The sequence below is a fragment of the Mytilus californianus genome, unplaced genomic scaffold (genome assembly GCF_021869535.1).
Source record: "Mytilus californianus isolate M0D057914Y unplaced genomic scaffold, xbMytCali1.0.p SCAF_5, whole genome shotgun sequence".
NCBI classification, from domain to species: Eukaryota; Metazoa; Mollusca; class Bivalvia; order Mytilida; family Mytilidae; genus Mytilus; species Mytilus californianus.
This window is the reverse complement of record NW_026262701.1, coordinates 92,583,357-92,603,237: the sequence shown is the minus strand read 5'-3', so window position 1 is coordinate 92,603,237 and position 19,881 is coordinate 92,583,357. Positions and strand designations below refer to the sequence as shown.

Sequence of the window (19,881 nt, the reverse complement as noted above, 5' to 3'; positions counted from 1 at the left end):
ATGTAAGCAAAAATCTGACTGACCTATTAAAGTATGAGCAGGTCAGATCACCAAACTATTTTAAGTTTGAATAAAACATGGTAGAATAAGGCCAAAATGTATTTTTTTATGAGTACATGTATAATATTTGTGGCATCAGTCAAATTTTATCATGACATAAGCATTACTTTCTAAATCAAAGTTTGTATGCACATTTTGTTGGCCTCAATTTTACTCAGTAACTTTAAAATTAATATAAGATGTTAAAAATTTTAAATGATATAATTTCTTTGTATACAATATTTAGGATGACATTTCTTGTGAAATCTACAGTGAATATGTACAGTTTTGGCCCACTGTTGTCAACAAGTAAGTAAATATGCATCATATTTTTTGTTATCTCTATTTATAATAGTTATTCTTTCAAAATTCCATGCTTGGAGAATCATGCCACATTATTGAAAAAAAAATATTGAAAGGTGTGTCTGTATAGGATTGTTTGAATCCAAAAGTTCATGATCCTCTCCAATGTTTGTTTATAATCAAGAGACTTGTCAAAATCAAGTATGCAAATTCCTGGTTCTCATTGATATTCGAACTGTTGCTGTAAACTTGTTTTTGTCTTGAATATACCAGAAAAATTATTGTGTGTATGTTTTAAAAGAATCAATCAATCAGTCATAACTATGTTCCTATTTTAGACAATAGTTATCAATGGTACCAGGATTATAATTTAATATGCCAGACGCGCTTTTCGTCTACATAAGACTCATCAGTGACGCTCAGATCAAAATAGTTATTAGACAACACTCATAACAAAAAAAAAATAACTAAAATTTCTTGTCCCCAACATATTTAAATGAACTATGGACTGTTTTCTATGATGTTTAATTTCATATAAGAACATTTAGATTTTGTTTTTTAATGTGTAACTCATTGTATCTGTACATTTGACAGACCTAGGAATTCTAGGAAAATTTTTATGGAATGTTTTGATATTATATCAGGAAGTTTTAACCTGGAAGAAAGAGGGCTTCAGCTATTGTTAAGCATTTCAGATTTTAGGGTAACAACAAAGATCGTAGAAATAAAATTACATCTAGAGGAAGATAAAAAAAACATGTTAGTTTATTTATATAAAAAAGGGAAAACAAATTTACACCTCTCACATTGAAGAATTTGTTCCAATTGTTAAATTTGTTTTACAATATATTTCAGTCCCAATACATTAAATGTAAGAGCCATAGAAGAGAGTCTTTCCATTCTGATGCAGCATGCACTAGCCACCAACCCATCACAGCCTTCTTGGCTAAGGACACAGGCAGATATTCATTTTGGTGAGTAAAGCTTGTATGCAAAACCTTTTCATTCCCATGAAATAGTGATTTGTAAATATTTGATAAAGGAATTAAATTATTCTATGCTTATTTAGCAGGGTTTCCTCTTAGTTCTTATTTTGTTAACTATAAAGATTCTTTTTTGACTGCCATTGTATATTAAGCAACAATCAATCAATCAATCTGAAGAAAAAAAATGCATTCATTTATCAATTATGAAGATATGAATGATTATACAGAAATTTAAAGCAGTATGGAAATTTTGTGTTCTTTTTTTGCCATCTGTCCTCTTTGATTATCTGTCTAAAAATAGAAACTTCATCTTAATGGTACACAAGAGTATTTGTTTTTCAAAGGTCATTATCTGAATTCATAATGAAAAAATATATACACTATTTTTTGTAGCAAATAATCAGTATTCACCGGCCATGAAGTTTTACATGGAGTCTGGAGTTGTAGCATCAGATTTCTTTTCTATAGCTGTACCTAAAAGTCTATATGATGATCAAGTTAGTACTACTCCTGTTATCACTTGTGACTCCTTGGGAATATTACCTACCACTACACAGGGCTTCCAAAACGGTCGTATTTTCTGGACATGACCGATAAATTATAAATATGACTTGTTGTGCCAAACCTGAAACGGAAATTTAAAGTAGGTTTGCCATTTTAACATAATTCAGAAAAAAATTGAAGTTTTTGCGATCTTTTTGACTCGACCTTTTGCCTTAAACAGCCACATTTCCGGTCATAAAAGTGACATGGTGAATAAGTACTATCAAAACAAATCCTACTTTAATACCCTCTCATTACAATCAAGGTTAATTAGTTGTCAGACAGTTGACATTTACCTGTTCAGGTAACAGGTAAACAAATATGTACCAGACATTGATCTGTCTACTTGAAGTTATTTTTATAAAATTCAAAGCGGTTTGCATCTAATTAGATTAATCAAAAAGATTTAAATTATCAAAAATATGTATATAAATATGATTTGATGAAAATTTTTGAAAGGTAGTTATAAAGGTTTTTTAAGTGAAAAAATCGTCAGGACCATGTTTGAACAAAGTACACGCATGCGTATGTGCGCAATTGTGAGATTTAAAGGGAAATCACACTATTTATACTACTAATAATAATTCATTGAAATTTTGCATGTAGACAGATCATACTTAGTAAGATATTTTAGGCGAAAAAAAAATTGGGGTCACCGATGTTGTTTTCGAGATATGACGTCATCAAAACTTAAAGAATCGCGTTATAACGAAATATAGAAATACCGCTCTAAATTGTTAAAAAAGACAAACTTATTGAAAAACCATGTTTAACTGGAATAACAAAAACAGTCAAATGTAAATTGTACCTTATGAATATTTATTTGTCTCGGTTTCCTTATTTTTGAAGGCATTTGAACATTTCCCGCCATTTTTAATTGCTATTTTTAATAGATTTTTCTTGAAATAAAAAAAATCTACTAATGTTTTTCCCTTCAAACTTCTGCAAAAGTTGCAACTTCAGGGAAGATTTTAAAAGCATAAATAAAAAAGGGGGGTCACCGATGTTTTAAATTCGCTAAAACGGAAATAATTTTGATTACTGAATTTTGGCGGGAACTATAAACTTTTAACGTTATAGAACGACGTTGCTGGCATAACAGCATTTCTTGCAACGCTTGGGTTGAATTAAACCTTTTCACTACAAAATATAATATCATTCTTGAACATTTTTTAAGGTATTTTGATTATTCATTGATATCTTTATCAATCTATCGAGTCGTTAAACATAGATACAATAACAGTTTATTATAAAGTAATTTTCAAAGTTGAAGTCATCTCATTTTTTTAATTGCATTTGTTGTATGGGGAAAACGAATGTTTGCCTCATGCCGTAGTATAGAAATAATTTTCGGCTTCCAGATAAGGGTATCCGGGCTGAAAAGTAACACGTTCCTTTTAGACTGCAGGCAGAATAATTTCGTTACCATAATTTCACTAGCTTGTCCATTCGCACCGGGAAGATAAAACCTGAAATGCCGTGTTAAAAATGCCACAAACTCAGCACGTTAAAAGAAACCTATTTTCGGTAGGAATTTAAAATTGGTTCTGTAATTACACAACGCTTCATAATTTATTCGAACTGTGGAAACCAAATTTTTTTCTGAGTTATATCATCCCGCACCCATTTTTCATACATTGTTTCATGTTCATTGTACATAATATGTTCTATGTTCATCGCCTGCATATTAAAACTTTATGTATTACGTATATTCTATTACCGTTCGATTAATCGCTCAACGTTGGTATGTTATGAGAAATACAATGCATCTGATAATTTAGAGTTAATTGACAATAAAATACACATCGCCATATTGATATCAGGAACATATAATGTTCCCAGTTGATATGTATTTAAAAAAATCTTTTAATTTGTAATAAACGGATCTAGTTTTTTTTCTTGTTCTGCTACATCTATCCGTGTTTCTGTGGACATGTTGATATATTTTATCTAACTCTAGTTTTTTGTCGAGCCTTCGACTTTAGTCGAAAAAGCGAGACATAGCGATCCTACATTTCGTCGTTGTGGGCAGCTGGCGGCGTCCACAAATATTCAGTCTGTGGTTAAAGTTTTTGAAGTTTTAATAACTTTCTTAAACTATCCTGGATTTCTACCAAATTTGGACAGAAGCTTGTTTATGATCATAAGATAGTATCCAGAAGTTAATTTTGTAAAAATAACATTCCTGTTTTTCCATATTTGACTTATAAATGGACTTAGTTTTTCTGCCAGGAAACAATACATTTACTCTGTGGTTAGAGTTTTTAAATTTTTAATAACTTTCTTAAACTATCCTGGATTTGTACCAAACTTGGTCAGAAGCTTGTTTATGATCATAAGATAGTATCCAGACGTAAATTTTGTAAAAAAAAAATCTACTTTTTCCGTATTTTACTTATAAATTGACTTAGTTTTTCTGCAAGGAAACAATACATTCACTCTGTGGTTAAAGTTTTTAAGATTTCAATAACTTTCTTAAACTATCCTGGATATGTACCAAACTTGAACAGAAGCTTGTTTATGATCAAAAGCTTGTACCTGTTTATCCGTATTTTACTTATAAATGGACTTAGTTTTTCTTCCAGTTAACATTACATACAGTATGCAGTTAAAGTTTTTAAAACATTTATTAGATCCATAAACTATCATAGATTTATACCAAACTTGGACAGAAGCTTCTTACAATCAAAAGATAGTATCGAGATGAATATTTTTATTGATTTTTTTCCTCATTTTTGTTGAGCCTGCGATTAACAGCAAAAGTAGGCGAGACACTGGGTTCCGTGGAACCCTTACAAATTTTTTTATCAGATGACAAATGAGAGTGTGGATAACCTTTGATGTAGAATAAGAGTTCGAGTTCCAGATAATTTAGAGTTAAAGTTCCAGTTTTATTTTTAGTTCGAATGTTAATTCGAGTAAGAGTTCTAGTTAAAGCTCGAGTTCCACTTAGAAACTTCCGACTTATACTGTAAGATAGAATAAATTCTGGTAAGAGTTAAAATTTTGAGATCTGAGATTAGATGAAATCAAAGGAAAGATTGCAGTTTCTATTTTCTGTTGGTGCACCTCTCTTTCTTGAATTGTATATTCTTTTATCACATTTATGTTTCAGTATGGTATAGCCTATATACTTTTTTTTGCCAAAACTGATTAATGATAGGTAATTTGAAAATAACTGATTGATTGTGTGTGCCACTTTCAGCACTCTGCTATATCATGTTGGTCATTTTTTTTTTAAAGAACCAAGGTATCAAGAGTAAATCAGCTACCTTTGTATTAAACAAATGGTTGTCCTTTACAGTCATGATCGGAATCTGACAATCTCCCTATATCACTGTTTGTTGACATGCAAGTGATCACATTGAGTGATCTGAACACGAACCTACATCTGAACTACTAGTTTTTGTTTTGTTTTTGTTTTCGTTTTTTTCTTGATTTTTGCAAAACTTTCAGTGGCAAATATTACATGAATATCAGCACAATTTTTTTTTCTATATGAGATGAATACTCTTTCACAAGACGGACCTTATTGTGATGGTTACAGATTAGCACTCTGAAAGACATGTTACTCTACATAAATACATGTGTGTGTGTTAAATATTTCTCTTGTTGGAGTCTTGTAAAGCCAAATATACAGTGTGGATTTTTTGTTGTTGTTGTAGGCAGTACCGGTCATCAATAGTAAAAAAATAACTAGGCGTAGTGTTTGATATACATACAATACCATTTATACAATTATTTTTCTTAAAGGTTTATTAATTTCACCGGTGAAATTAATAAACCTTTAAGAAAAATAATTGTATAAATGGTATTGTATGTAAATACTAACTCAATAATATTAATAATAATAATAATAGTATCTTTGTTTAAAGAGAGTAACTCATTTGAATTAAACCCAATCGTAAGGTAATTCAAGACCATATCAATACCACTTTCGGCTATTTTTTTGCCATACATTTTGTCCGTTTCGAGTAGCAATTTCATTTTTTGCACTTAAATCAAAACGTCATTTGCTTTCTCTTGCTTTAGTGAACGTCCCTTTGAGCGGGCCGCCATTTTAGAAACTAGCAACCTTTACGACGGACTCGAAACGGCGACGTCATAATACGGTCACGACACTATAGCGGCGCCGAGAGCAATGCGTATAAACAATAGTGTGATTTCCCTTTAATTATGCATCCAAATTCTTCAAAAATACTAAAATTATCATTGATACCTTTATCTAACGTTCATTTCAAGTATTTTCTTGAAGAAATAACGTTGGAAGGAGCTACTTAAACTCGATTGTGCTTTTTAAGCGTACACAGATTTTTTCGTATCCGTCTCTGGTCCGTGTTTTACCATTGTAAAGTCAACATAAGGTATGAGAAAATGTACCTTTTTGCCACTACAGGATGTGCCTTCATTTAATGTTGAAAAAATATAGATGTTATTTATAAAATATCTACATTTTATTAGTTAGATGCTATTCAAAGCATTTCTTTTGATCACGTTTCCTCCATTAAAATATAACTGCTGACTCTTTTAAATATTGTGTTGGTAATATTTTTGTAAGTTATTTGAAGTTTTGAAGAAAACAAATTTACAGGTCCCTTTTAGCTTAAAAAATATATATTACAGTATGTAAATGTCTGGTTGTTTTTTTAGGTATACAAAAGAATGATCAAGTGTTGTTTGTATCTACAGTGCCATACACAGGTTTGTTACTGCCAGATAAAGATTTAGAAAAAATATAGAAATAAGAAGATGCGGTATGATTGCCAATGAGACAACTCTCCACCAGAGACCAAATGAAGTAGAAATTAGCAACAATATGTCACAATATAGCCTTTAACAATGAGTAAATATAGTTTCCAAAATAGTGGTGTTGTGTAACTCAAGCCTTTTTGAAGTAATATGATGGAAAAGTGGATGTAATTTCTAATGAAATATAGAGATTTAAACGTGAACTTATTTTGAAGAACCAGCTTTTTTGAATTATTTTAATGAAATTTTTTTTTTAAAAACATGAAAACCTGTTTTAAAAGATTTCAACATGTCATCGCACAAAACAGTAATCATTAAGATAAATTTATTAAATAGTGACATATCGTAGTTGTAGAGAAATGTATTTGGTAAGTGAAAAAAATTCAATTGGATGCCTTGACATAAACACACATACATTTTTTACCATGGACCTTATATACTGTAAATTCAGAAATTATTGTGCACATTTATTATTGCGATTTTTGAAGAATGGACTTAAATGCAAGATTAATTATTGCGATTTCAGGAAAATTTGCATACAAATATCTGTATCAGATATCAGAATGCGAGTTCATATTATTGCAATAATCACCAAGTCACATTATTCGCATTAATAAAAACCTCGCAATAATTCCTGAATTTACAGTATTCCAAACTTCTGTAGGTCACTGTAAAACATATGTTACTCAAAAAAATAAAGTTACTGACAATTTCAGACAAATTTGAATATTCTTTTTCAGGTAGCAGTATTATGTCAGTTTACAGATGAAGTAGACTATACTACAGCCTTTAAAGCTTTACAGGAAAGGAACTCATACGATGCCATGGACTCATATTATTCCTGTATTTGGGATATCAGTATATTAGAGTTTCTAGTCCGTATCCTTCTATAAAATACTATTGACCAAATGCAGTTTGTAAATATGTGAAGGAAATGCATTTCTGACAGAAGCTTTTAATGAATTTAGAAAGCTGTTAACATAGACTAACTAACTTAAAAATATTTTTTGAATATCCTCATGCAAGAGTTTATTTTAGATGAGTTTATGCATGGTTCAGTTAAGATAGGTTTCATTGATTGATTTTTGCTTGCTTGACGCCCAGTGGCAGTTATTTCATGCATTTTCAAGACATTTAATATGTATCATGATGGATGATATAACTGTGTTTAACTATAAATCAATTTGCAAAAAAATGTGCAACAAAGTATTATCCACAAATTTGAGAATTTTTAGATTTATGATTCTCAATCTTCATTTTTCTCTGTTCTGTATGGAAATTTTCTTTTCTTTAGATCATTGTCTTATCTGCCTTTTTTGATGGATGGTTGATGATTATGTCTTGGTATTGTTTAACTCATGTTCCAATATTCTATAACAATAATTAAAGAAAATAAGCTATAGACCCCTGCCTGGATAATTGTATACAAAATTACTACATGAAGAATTCAAGATAAAGTTATGAAAGAAGAAGGAATAGGTTTGTTAGTCGTCAATGTACCAGAGGGTTATTATGAATTCTATTGTCATATTTTAAATGTTTTGTTATAGCTCCTTAATTATATTTAGATTTACATACAAGGCGAGGAGAAATGGATAAAAGACAGACAGCTGTAAGTTATCTATTCTATTAATAGCATGCTCATATTACAATAAATAAGTTGAAAAAGTTTACCCGGTAGGGAAACTCAAGTTCTATGCATTGAATGAAACTGTAAAGAGTTTTATGGTGTACGTTTTTATTAATGAAAATTGGTGATTATAGCCCACTTGACTATTTTTAAATATGTGTCAATTTCACCAGGTTCTCCATCAAGGTAAAATTAAAAAGAAGGATCATCTCAAATTGTAAGAAGATATGTTTTAGTGTGGAGGTATGCATCCTAATAAATAAAAAAATCAATGTTGTTTAACTACTTTTTAATTCTTCAACTATTTTTGTAAAGTTTTCATCAAATTTTATATAGCTGATTCTTAGGAATTAGTAATATATAGTTTTTCATGTGTCTTTAGTGCAGGGCTTCCAAAAAATATTTGTGCCAGCCGGACATTTTTTGTCTTATCCCGATTTTGATCCCTTAAGACTAAGTAAAAAAAGGCAGTCATGATAATCAGTTGGGCATCATATAAATAATGATTGACATAAAAATTATATTAAACTTGACTTTTGATACAAATTTAATGTACTGACGTAAACTGTTAAATTGACAGTGCATCATTCGTAGTTTGCAACATTAGCGTACTAGAATCTGCCTTAGAACCTTTATTTGTGCAAAATTACGTTGTCAAAAACTTTTCCTTCGTTTACAAGGCACATTTTCTTATACCGGATGTTGACTTGACATTGGTAAAACACTGATCAGAGATGGATACCTAAAATCCATGTATGTTTACAAAGCACGATTGAGATATAGGTTTAATAATTGGTATAAAGTTTTATCTTGACAAGTTACAGATCAAGTTTGAATTTTGTTCCGGTCTGATGATTTTGTAAAATTGAGAATGGAAATGGGGAATGTGTCAAAGAGACAACAACCCGACCATAGAACAGACAACAGCAGAAGGTCACCAACAGGTCTTCAATGCAGCGAGAAATTCCCGCACCTGGAGGCGTCCTTCAGCTGGCCCCTAAACAAATATATATACTAGTTCAGTGATAATGAACGCCATACTAAACTCCAAATTGTACACAAGAAACTAAAATTAAAAATAATACAAGACTGACAAAGGCTAGAGGCTCCTGACTTGGGACAGGTGCAAAAATGCAGAGTTATGGTCCTTGAACTTAGAAATTTACTCAAATAATCAGTTTTTCACACTTTTTTTTGTCATGCTTGAAGACATTGACTTGATATTTGTTATATAGTTTACACAGTGACAAGTTATAGATCAAGTTAGCATTTTGCTATTTTGGATTAGGTTATTAAAAAAAAAAACATTTTGTGCTTTTTACATTGAGTTGTAATGTTTCACAAAGATCCTTTAAATTAAAAACTAACATGTTGTCATCCATGAGTATTCATTCTGTAAAGTCATCTAGAATTTCAATAGTTTTCTCAAATTTTCCTTCACAGACTTATTATTGCATGAGATAACTTCTTTCATGGTGGCTTTGCACCTTTTGGTATAAACTACTGTTCTGAGTCTTCACTGTCTTTTATGAGCTATATATAGGTAGACGATAGAGTTTATAAGTCACTAGCCTTTGTTAATGTTAGCAGCTGAAACAGTTTCTCCACCAACAAAACAATAATGTGTGTTTTCACATTATATAGGTCATTATATAAATTACTCCCATGCATATTAAATAGGATAAATGAAACAGCAAGAAACTTTACATATTTTTTATAAATTCTTATGAATTTTGTATTTTTCAGATGAAAGCGTTGAGCCAGTTAGACCTGAACAGCAACAATCCTGATGATATCATACAGAGAGCTTTACAGATTAGAAAAAGAAAATTCTTAAGAGCACTTGCAAAACAGTACCTGTGATATTATTGACACCTAAAATCTGCAATATTATTAGTGCTTAATTTAACAAGGAAAAGTGCTGACCAGCTAAAACTGATTATGTTTTTGATTATTTAAACCAACAAAATATGTCACACATTGTTTTTACCGTGCCTATCCAGTTGGCATTACGCCCTGTCACAATATCAGTAAGCTTATGCACTACTTTGAGTTGTGTTTGAATTCATGTTTTCAAACTGACAAAAGCAAAACTTCATGGATAAACGTAGCAGGATCATTTATTTCAGCATAAAATCAAGAAGGTAAATAGAATATTCTGACGTTATTTGTCTCGTGAATAGAAGCACCTTCTTATGCACAGCAGTAACATGGCCAAGGTCAATTCACAACATATATGCATTAAGTTATTACATTTGAAATGTGCAATTTGAATTTCTGTTACCATGTTTTGTGTTATGAAGTATAACTTATGTAATGGTGGTCACATTGATCTGTATTGTATTTCGATGTGTATGAAGCCAACAGTTTGAACATTTCATTGTCATCTTTCATTTAATTTAGCGTAAATTGAAATAATAGTATTTATATGGTTATAAATGTGTCCTGTACTTCCTATATATTAGCAAAATTTTTACTTCCTACCTTTTGCAAATATATATATATTTTTTTTTAAATTAGCTACTGTGGATTCATTTATTTTCTTGGATACCAATTTTCATGGATTGTGGAAAAATTGTATTTACGTGGATATTTGATTTCATGGTATTGCTAAAGTCGCCATACAATCCTATAGATAATGGCACTTTGTGATATATCTATACCCACAAAATTCACGAAAATTGATATCCCACGAATATTAACGAATTCACAGTATCAGTAGTGGATACAGGTTTTGTTCTCTTGATAATAACTAGCTTTTTCTAGACAATTGAGTGGTAATTGTGTAAATACCTATTTTGTAAGATCAAAAATTATTATGTTTAATACACACTTTTCATTATCAATAGATATTTCATTATGTTGTGTTAGTATCAATAAACTCATTTGTACCTTCATTTTCATTTGCATGCCTGGATAACTAATTTTAAGATAGAGACAGGTGCATGATCATTTCATATTTTGTACAACTGCCAGAGAATGGTAAATGTTTGTGTGAAGTCTGTTGTAATTAAGTTGTACAATAATCATTAAACAAATTATGAATGCACTTATTACTATGGAAAAGAGTCCAGGTCACTTTCTTTAAAGGGAATTTAAAGTGTCCCTAGATAGAATCTCGATCAGAAATCAAAATATTGTGTAAATTTTATTTGTTTTTTTTTCAACATAGTGTTAGAGGTTTATTATATTGGTGATCTAGTATTTTTTTTACTTCTAGTTAGGTTTTTGGCTCTAAGTCAAACATGGAAATATAGTGGGTAACATCACTGTCTGTCTTTTTGTCATCGATCCGAGTCACACATGGAAATGTCATGGGTAACATCACTGTCAGTCTTTTTGTCATGGCTCAAAGTCACACATGGAAATATAGTGGGTAACATCACTGTCAGTCTTTTTGTCATGGCTCAAAGTCACACATGGAAATGTAGTCGGTAACATCACTGTCAGTCTTTTTGTCATGGCTCAAAGTCACACATGGAAATGTCATGGGTAATATCACTGTCAGTCAGTTTCATCTTTGTTACATATACAGATATTGCACAGAACTTTGTTTTGAAAGTATTTATAGTATCAGATTGAATTTTGATTAAGAATATTAGCAGTATCACTCTGTTATGACTTTTACCACTGATGTGCTGATATTTTATGTTAATAAATATTATTTTCTAATGGAAACAGTTTAACAAAGTTGTTTATGTACTATTTACATATTATTTTTCTATATTAAATATATGAAAGGTTACTCTATTTTACTGTCTTGTTAATTTTGTCATTACTATTGTGCTAAATTTAGCCTATTCAGATAATCTCCATTTTTTTTTTTTATTATCCATATCCATAACTGAATTTGTGAAATCGACTCCTCCTAGAGTTTCCAACCCAGATCCATGAAACTTCACAGGAAGATTGCAGATTTGTTGAAGTTGTGCTCCTGCTTTTGTGGAACTTTTTGAGGAATTTTTTCTCATTTTCCACAGACTTTGGAACTTGGTCATTTTTCACCAAAATTTAGTCACTTACCAGGTAAATTGCAACCTGACCATTTGAGACTTTGACCCATTTTTGTCTTGCTTCGAAGAAAAAGCAAGATTTAGGGGGTGATGTTTCTGGCGGTGCATCTGCAGCTTCATCACCAATGTATTACTTTGTGATTAGTAGATAGATATAAGAAGATGAGGTATGAGTGCCAATGAGACAACTATCCATCCAAGTTACAAATTGTAAAAGTAAACCATTATAGGTCAAAGTATGGCCTTCAACACGGAGCCTTGGCTCACACCAAACAGCAAGATATAAAGGGTCCCAAAAATAACGTGTAAAACCATTCAAACAGGAAAACCAACGGTCTAATCTATATAAAAAACAAGAAACGAGGAACACTTATGAATCACATCAACAAACTACAACCACTGAACATCAGGTTTCTGACTTTGGACAGGTGCAAACAAATGCAGCGGGGTTTAAATGTTTAAATAGGCACCAACATTCACCCTACCTGAAACAATAGTATAACATCACAACATGGAAAGACACACTATAAAATATCAATTGAAATGGCTTAACTCAATCAAAAGACATATTAACAAAAAAGGTCAGTTTATTGGGAACCACTAGTGGTAGGTCCATGATATTTGGTATGCAGTTTTTATTATCATTGGCACATCTCATTTCGATAGAGATTTATTGGCCACTCCCTTCAGTCAAGGTCTATCTACTTTGAAAATTTTCCTTAGCTGACATGTATTAGTTTGTGATTAGGTCAGTTTAAGGGGAACCATTATTGGTAGGTGCTTTGGCACATCTCATTTTCTTTAGGATAATTTGGCTCCTCCCCCTCAGTCATTATCTATTGACTGAATAATTTGCATAGTTTACACTATGATATGATAGTCAATGATAGTTGGGATACAGTTGTATAAGATTAGAAGTTTCAAATCTCATTTCCATGGAGATTACATGGCCCTACCCTATCATCTTGGTTCATTGGCTTTACAACTTTTGCATATTTTATAAGTTGAAGTTTGTGTTTAGGTTGGTTACTTTAAAGGGAATTACTTATGATTAGTTAATGATAGTTGCTATACAGTTTTATAAGCATTTGCATTTGTTATTTGCATCAAGGTTATTTTGCATGCACCTTCAATCATAGTTCATGAATTTGAATGTTTTACATAAGTTACATGTTCAAATATTGCCATTTTAATTTCAACATTTGCATTTTACTATCAAAATTACCAAAAAGCGAGACATATCTCTGTGTGTACAGTTTATTACTTTTGGAGGTCATTGTTTAACATTTTAAGCATGTTGTTTGTGTAGCAGAGCTGATACATAGTAATTGTTTTCAGTAGTTTTGTGTTGTCCAGGGTTTCCTCTATTTATTGCATTTTGATGAAACTTCGATTGTATTTACATAAACCTGCTATGAAAGCATCACCAGCCATATGAAACTAGATTCTTACAAAAAATAACATGACAGGGACACAATATCTAAACTTTTAGCCGAGACAATTCTGTTGTCTTAAGATCAAGGATCAAAACATGATATCAAATTGAAAACAATGGACTTATGAGTTTGAATGTCCCTTTGGTATCTTTTTGCCTCTCTTTCATTACACTGTTACGACTTTTGTAACCCTTTATCTATTTCATTACAAAATTAAATTGAAATCATATGTTGATTGATTGATACTTAATTATATATTGTCAGCTTCAAGGTCTGAAGAAAAAAATCACTGCTTTCCTTTCAAATTTTTTGAGTTTGCTCACTCTCAAATCATACGAATAAAGCACATGGTACATTATGGAACTTAGTTGGCCCTGTAAATTCACCAAAAATAAAGCATTGCCTGATGTCATTATTAATGTTTTAAAGCATTAAAAGAAAGGCTTTTCAAGAAATTGAATATTAGTGCAGCCTTTAAAGTGAATTCATAGTGTCAGATTTTTAGCAAAAATAAACTAGTTATAAGAACATTTTGGCTAAACTTACATAGGGAGCACAAGCATCACCCAAAAGATTTCTTTGCTAGTGAATAGACAAACACAAAATACTCTTTCTGGTTAAATATCTTTTTTTACTGATGGTTGTGCTTTATATTATTTCAAGGCAAATATATTTGCATTATTTTGCCCTTTTACAGAATTAACAGTCATTTCATGGTTGTATAGTTCATGAAAAGAGTATATTTTTAACCAAAAAGAGTATTGGTTTATTTAAGTGCATACATTCAACATTGAATTCTGAAGCTGAAAATCTGAAATAGTTGAAATAAATTTGATTATAGTGCCAATTTGACCCAAAATCGTACCTTTTCCTTTAAATAATATTCCACTTGCAGCCGACATGAACCAGAAAGAGACAGAGAACATATGTCTGAATGGATAGGCATTACACGGAGGTAACGAATAAAATGTAGTTATGGACCTCCATTAACCAGCTGATTAATCTGAGAAATGGAAGCTTAATTTAAAATGTTCCAAGAAAAAAGTTATTGCTCTAACCTAAAGAGTTTTAAATCGCTTTTTTTTACAAATTCAAGTAGAGATGGTGTTTGCAGACTTTTCTTTCTAAAGGAACAAAAAGCCTATTCAAACATTGTTTCTTGAAAACTGAGGACTCGAAAAAATACAAGTCCAATACTCTTACAGGACACGGTTTAGAGTTACCGGAACTACTCTTAGCAAAGAAAGATGGAACAATCAGAAGTGAAACTGAAAATTTTTCTGCTGAAAAAAACTGCATACAAGGTACAGAAAATAGAGAGTGATTCATTTCCCTCATTCTGAGCCCTGTAGTCAAAACCAAGAGAAAAAAATACATGTTTTAAATTACATTTGTATATGGAGTTCGAATTTTCAAAAGTAGAACACAGTAGAGCTTAGAACTACACCAAGCTGTCAAGGAAGTCCAAGGCGTCTTTGTCTAGGTTTTTCAATACAAATGTGATTGACCAACAAAGGCAAAAAATAATTTTCACTAAAATATGGACCTCCCGAAAATGATAGTTCTATATATAATGTAAAGCTGGTTATTTTCGTGGGGTGTTTATTTTGGCGGATAAATGATATACCAGTAGCTAGTCTGTAACATTTGAGAGTAGAAGCTAGGTCAATGACCCTTATCTTCAAAAAAAAAGCAGGGAATCTTGAAAACATCAATAGCCTTTTATCTTCACCGAAACCAGTAAAGCTGTTGTAAGAACTGAGTTATTGCTGATACCTTGAAAAAAACTTGTTCACTTGAGGGAATAGGGTTAAAATTTTCTCATCTGTTCGATAATGATCATCTAAAAATTAAATCTTGGCTTGGAACCAGCTGACTTTTTCCATGAAAGGAGGAATCCCAGTCGGATGAATAAATCTATATATCATGAATCGAGTGAGACCCCCGATAAGATGAAGGACATGTTCGTCAAAAGGGAATTTTCGAAATACCTGGAAATATCTGGTAAAAAACAGAGAGGATGTAGAGAGTCCAAAAAGTGTTGCCTCGAAAGCAAACACCTGGTCTTCCCATACAAACTTAATTAACTTTCAGAATTTGGGTGAAATATAGATGTGAAAATAAGCATTTGCCAGATCGAGCGAAATTGTCCAGTGACCACATACGCATTAGATTTATAACGTGTTGTTTTCATTATTGTGTATATGAATCGAACCCTTGATAGATTTGTTAGTCTCAATCTTAATATTTGCCACTATCAGATACCGCTTCAGGAGAAAAGTTAATTACAGGTCTCATGGAAAAAAGAAAAAAAGGAAATAGACAGCTAGAGTCAGAGGAAGATTCACTTCTTGTATAGCACATTTCTGTAGAAGTATGTGAACCCCTTCTTGAAGCAATGCACTTCTTACTATCTGGATCCCTCGCCACTGACAGATTCAGAGGAACTTAAGACATACCAGTACAGGGACTTTCTATTTAGTTAGTATAGACTGTCCCTGACCACTGCAGTAGTAGGCTTATCGTGAAACTGAAGTTCTAGGCCCCCTCCCCCAGTACTAAAAATATCGCAGAACTAAACGAAACCAGTTGTCTGACGTACCACAGGAATTTGAGGAAATGGAGTTGACTAAAATTTCTTCCCGGTAGAAAAATATTAAAACACTATTTACTTAACTTCTTCCCCTTAACCACATCGGCTATTTTACATTTGGAAGAGGATGGATTTCTAGTACCACCAGCTAGCCTATCTCTTGCGTTGATACGAAGTTGATTGTAACCCTGATGGCAGGTGGAGTACATACATGGGACTGAGAAGTACTAGTATTGACTTTCCTTACATCAGACACTTATAAATTAACCTTTACAGTTTGAGTTGGTGGTGTTTAACTAACTTTTTTTTTTTTTAAAGTTTTCTCAATGAAGATTAGATAATTTGTCCTTTGTTAATGGAGAAAACAAAAGAATCTTCGAAAGGCCCCGAACGCGATGTTTTATCCAATATCATCCGTCACTATGATTCGGTATAGTTGGCCATGGTACCTATAAGAATGTTATTCAATCTCAAGGCGTTGGTCCACCTGTAGAAAGAAACCTTCTTCTAATAAGTAAAAATTTTAGTTTATTTTATCACGAGACGGATACCCATTCACTAGAGACTCGTGAAGAATAATATCCATGGCTCTAATCTTTGATGAGAAAGTGTTGGACCCAATACCAATGTACTTGTTCCCCTGTTCCCTTGCTGAAATGAATTTCCAAAATGGAATTATTAACAAAACCAAGGGCTGTCTTAGTGTGTTTGGATTTGGAAAGAATGTATGCCCTTTGAATTTAACCTTTACCAAACATCAGCAAGACTTAATGTTAGAAGTTCACGAGGAGGAGAGGACATGAAAACCTCAGAGAGTTCACCATCTAATAGCGTAAACGTCTGAGTTTCCTCCCGAGTGCCCAACAAAGAGGAGTCGGTTTCTCCTTTAATAGAGGATCCACCATTCAAAGGGGGTATACCAACAATAGCACTAGAAGGAATGTGTCATTTGATTAACAAAAATTTCCTCCTGGCTTCCAGGAACCAGGGGGAAAATATCATGCTCGCCAACTTCCGTATTATCAGCAACTTTACTTATGACAATAGGGTGACTGTGTTTACAAGCACATATTGACCAATTCCAGATAATGTGCATAATCAATTACCAGAAAATTATGCATGGGATGAGTCAATGCCTTTTTGACGCCTCCGGGTGCGGGAATTTCTCGCTGCATTGAAGACCTGTTGGTGACCTTCTGCTGTTGTCTGTTCTATGGTCGGGTTGTTGTCTCTTTGACACATTCCCCATTTCCATTCTCAATTTTACTTTGTATTTTCTTTCATAGAAAAATCTGAAGGAGTGACTTGGTACCAAAATGGCATTGCCCCCTATGCCAGAATATTGAAGGCTTTATTACTCGATCTAGAAGACGCGTAGTTTGGTTAGGTGGTAACTCAAGGCAACTCATATGAAATAGTGGTTGACCCAAGGGAAAAATACATAGATTCAATTAATTTTCTCTACGAACAGATAAAAATATCTCCCTATACAGCTTAGCTGAATACAACTGTTTGCAACAATACAAAACTCAATTAGGGGACGATCATTTGATATTCTGTGGAGAGGGCAGGATTTTTTTTTCGGATTGACTATACATAGATGCATTTTTATCTGTTACTATGCATGTTTATTTTTTATTTATTTCTATTGCGGTGCTGCATGTTCGCTATGCACACTTGAACCGGAAAATGAAATAGGTAATTATACAAGGGCATGTATGTGTCACACACTTTTAGGTTTGAGGTTGTGGAGGTTAGGTTCTTTTGTTTTGTGTCTTTTTCCCCTCGGGCAAGTAGACTATCATTTATGATGGTAAAGTATTTTTGTCGAGCCTGTGACATTTTTATGCCGCGAAAGCGAGTCATCGCTGTATATATATATATATATATATACAGATCACGATCCTATATTCCGTCGTTGGTGGTGCCGTCGTCGTCGTCGGCCACGTCTTCATTTAGGTTTAGCCTGTTGTTAATAGTTCTTTCAGACATCAATAATTTGATCAAACAGTCATGGAATCTTATGAAATTTGGACAGAAGCTTCATTACGACCGAAAGACAGTATCCAAAGCATAATTTGGAAAATATTATTGCTTCCAGTTTTCCGTATTTTACGGTTAAGTGCACTTAGTTTTTTGTTTGGTATTAACATTAAGATACACTCTAGTGTTTAAGTATATCAATCATCAATTACTTTGTCAAAGCTTCACGCAATTTTACGTAAATTGGACAGTTGCTTTTGATTCCAGAGCAAAATTATGAAAACCTTTTTTTTCATTTTTCCGTACTTTACTTATAAAAGGACATATGTTTTTGCAGTTAACATGTTGATACAGTCATATACATGCATACAATGTATCACTTGTCTTTGATACGGCCTGGTGTTATTATAACAACTTTGTTAGACATTAGACGTCACATATTCAGACATTGTATATATATATATATATATGTCTCTGTTCAAACCTTCACAAAATTTTATAATAAAATTGAGAATGGAAATGGGGAATATGTCAAAGAGACAACAACCCGACCAAAGAGCAGACAACAATAAGACTTTGGAAGAAGCTTTTTATGATCAAGTGATAATGATTGAATAAAAATTATACATTTTTTTTTCTTTTTTAAGTATTTCACTGAAAGATACCATGGACTTAGCTTTTTGCAGTGATTTAGTTTTTTTGGACATGCCTTTTATAAACCTTCATACCTTCCTGGATTATTATGAATCTTGGTCAGAAGCTAATCTTCAAGATCAAGAAATAGAATCAAACGAAAAAGATTGATTTCCCCCCTTTATTTCTATAGTCTTAATGATAAACGGACTTACTTTTCACAGTCAACTTTACACTTTTTCGTGACCGAAGCAATCGCGCGCAGGCGGTCGACACGCAGGGTTCCGCGGAACCCGTCACAAGTTTTTTGTGCCAAAATTACATTTTTATTCAGAGGTCATTAAATACTTCAAGTTTATGTCAGAGACTAAACTATGGGCTCGATGGCCAAGTGGTCTAATTAGTCGAATTACTGTATCTAGCCTGTCATCACTGAGGTTGTGAGTTCGAATCTCGCACGTGGCAGGTGCGCTCGATTCTAAACTTAATTGACTAGGATTGTCAGTTTTCCTATCTAAGGTTGGTGCCGATATGGTTTCACCGGGTTCCCGTCTCCGCCGAAAAAAAAAGTGCTGTTAAACTTCAATCGATCAATTAAACATCGATTATCCGCCTCGGTGGTCTCGTGCTAGCGTGTTTGCATCAGAGTGCGGGAGGTCGTGGGGTCAAAACTGGGACTATTGTTAGTATAATAGTTCCAGGTCAAACCAAAGACTTTAAAACAAGTAACAACTTGCTGATTCTCCACTAAGCACGCGGCAATAAGGAGCATGATCAAAGACTGGTCTGCTCGGTGTCAGAATAAAATGTTCAGGTAAGGCAGAGACATGCATATGTCTCTATGTAAGGTGACATGTCTTCCTCACAGGGACTCGGTTAGCAGATTAAAAAAATAATCAATGTTTTTTTAATTATTTTATAGTATTTCCTGTCTATTTGTATTACTTTATTAACGTATTTGACGATGGCATCA

The 19,881-nt window shown here is 32.5% G+C and overlaps 1 protein-coding gene across 3 annotated transcripts in view; it reads left to right on the top strand.

Moving 5' to 3' along the window:
• The window catches only part of LOC127703282 (integrator complex subunit 8-like), a 55,694-nt gene extending 43,694 nt beyond the window's left edge, over positions 1 to 12,000 (top strand). For all 3 annotated transcript variants that reach the window (XM_052207802.1, XM_052207801.1, XM_052207803.1), the window contains 7 exons: positions 287 to 348; positions 1,198 to 1,316; positions 1,722 to 1,825; positions 6,522 to 6,572; positions 7,361 to 7,499; positions 8,189 to 8,232; positions 9,997 to 12,000. In XM_052207802.1, coding sequence (XP_052063762.1) covers positions 287 to 348; positions 1,198 to 1,316; positions 1,722 to 1,825; positions 6,522 to 6,572; positions 7,361 to 7,499; positions 8,189 to 8,232; positions 9,997 to 10,113 — 636 coding nt within the window. In that variant the 3' untranslated portion in view covers positions 10,114 to 12,000. The remainder of the gene's footprint in view (positions 1 to 286; positions 349 to 1,197; positions 1,317 to 1,721; positions 1,826 to 6,521; positions 6,573 to 7,360; positions 7,500 to 8,188; positions 8,233 to 9,996) is intronic.
• Positions 12,001 to 19,881: the final 7,881 nt, after the last annotated feature.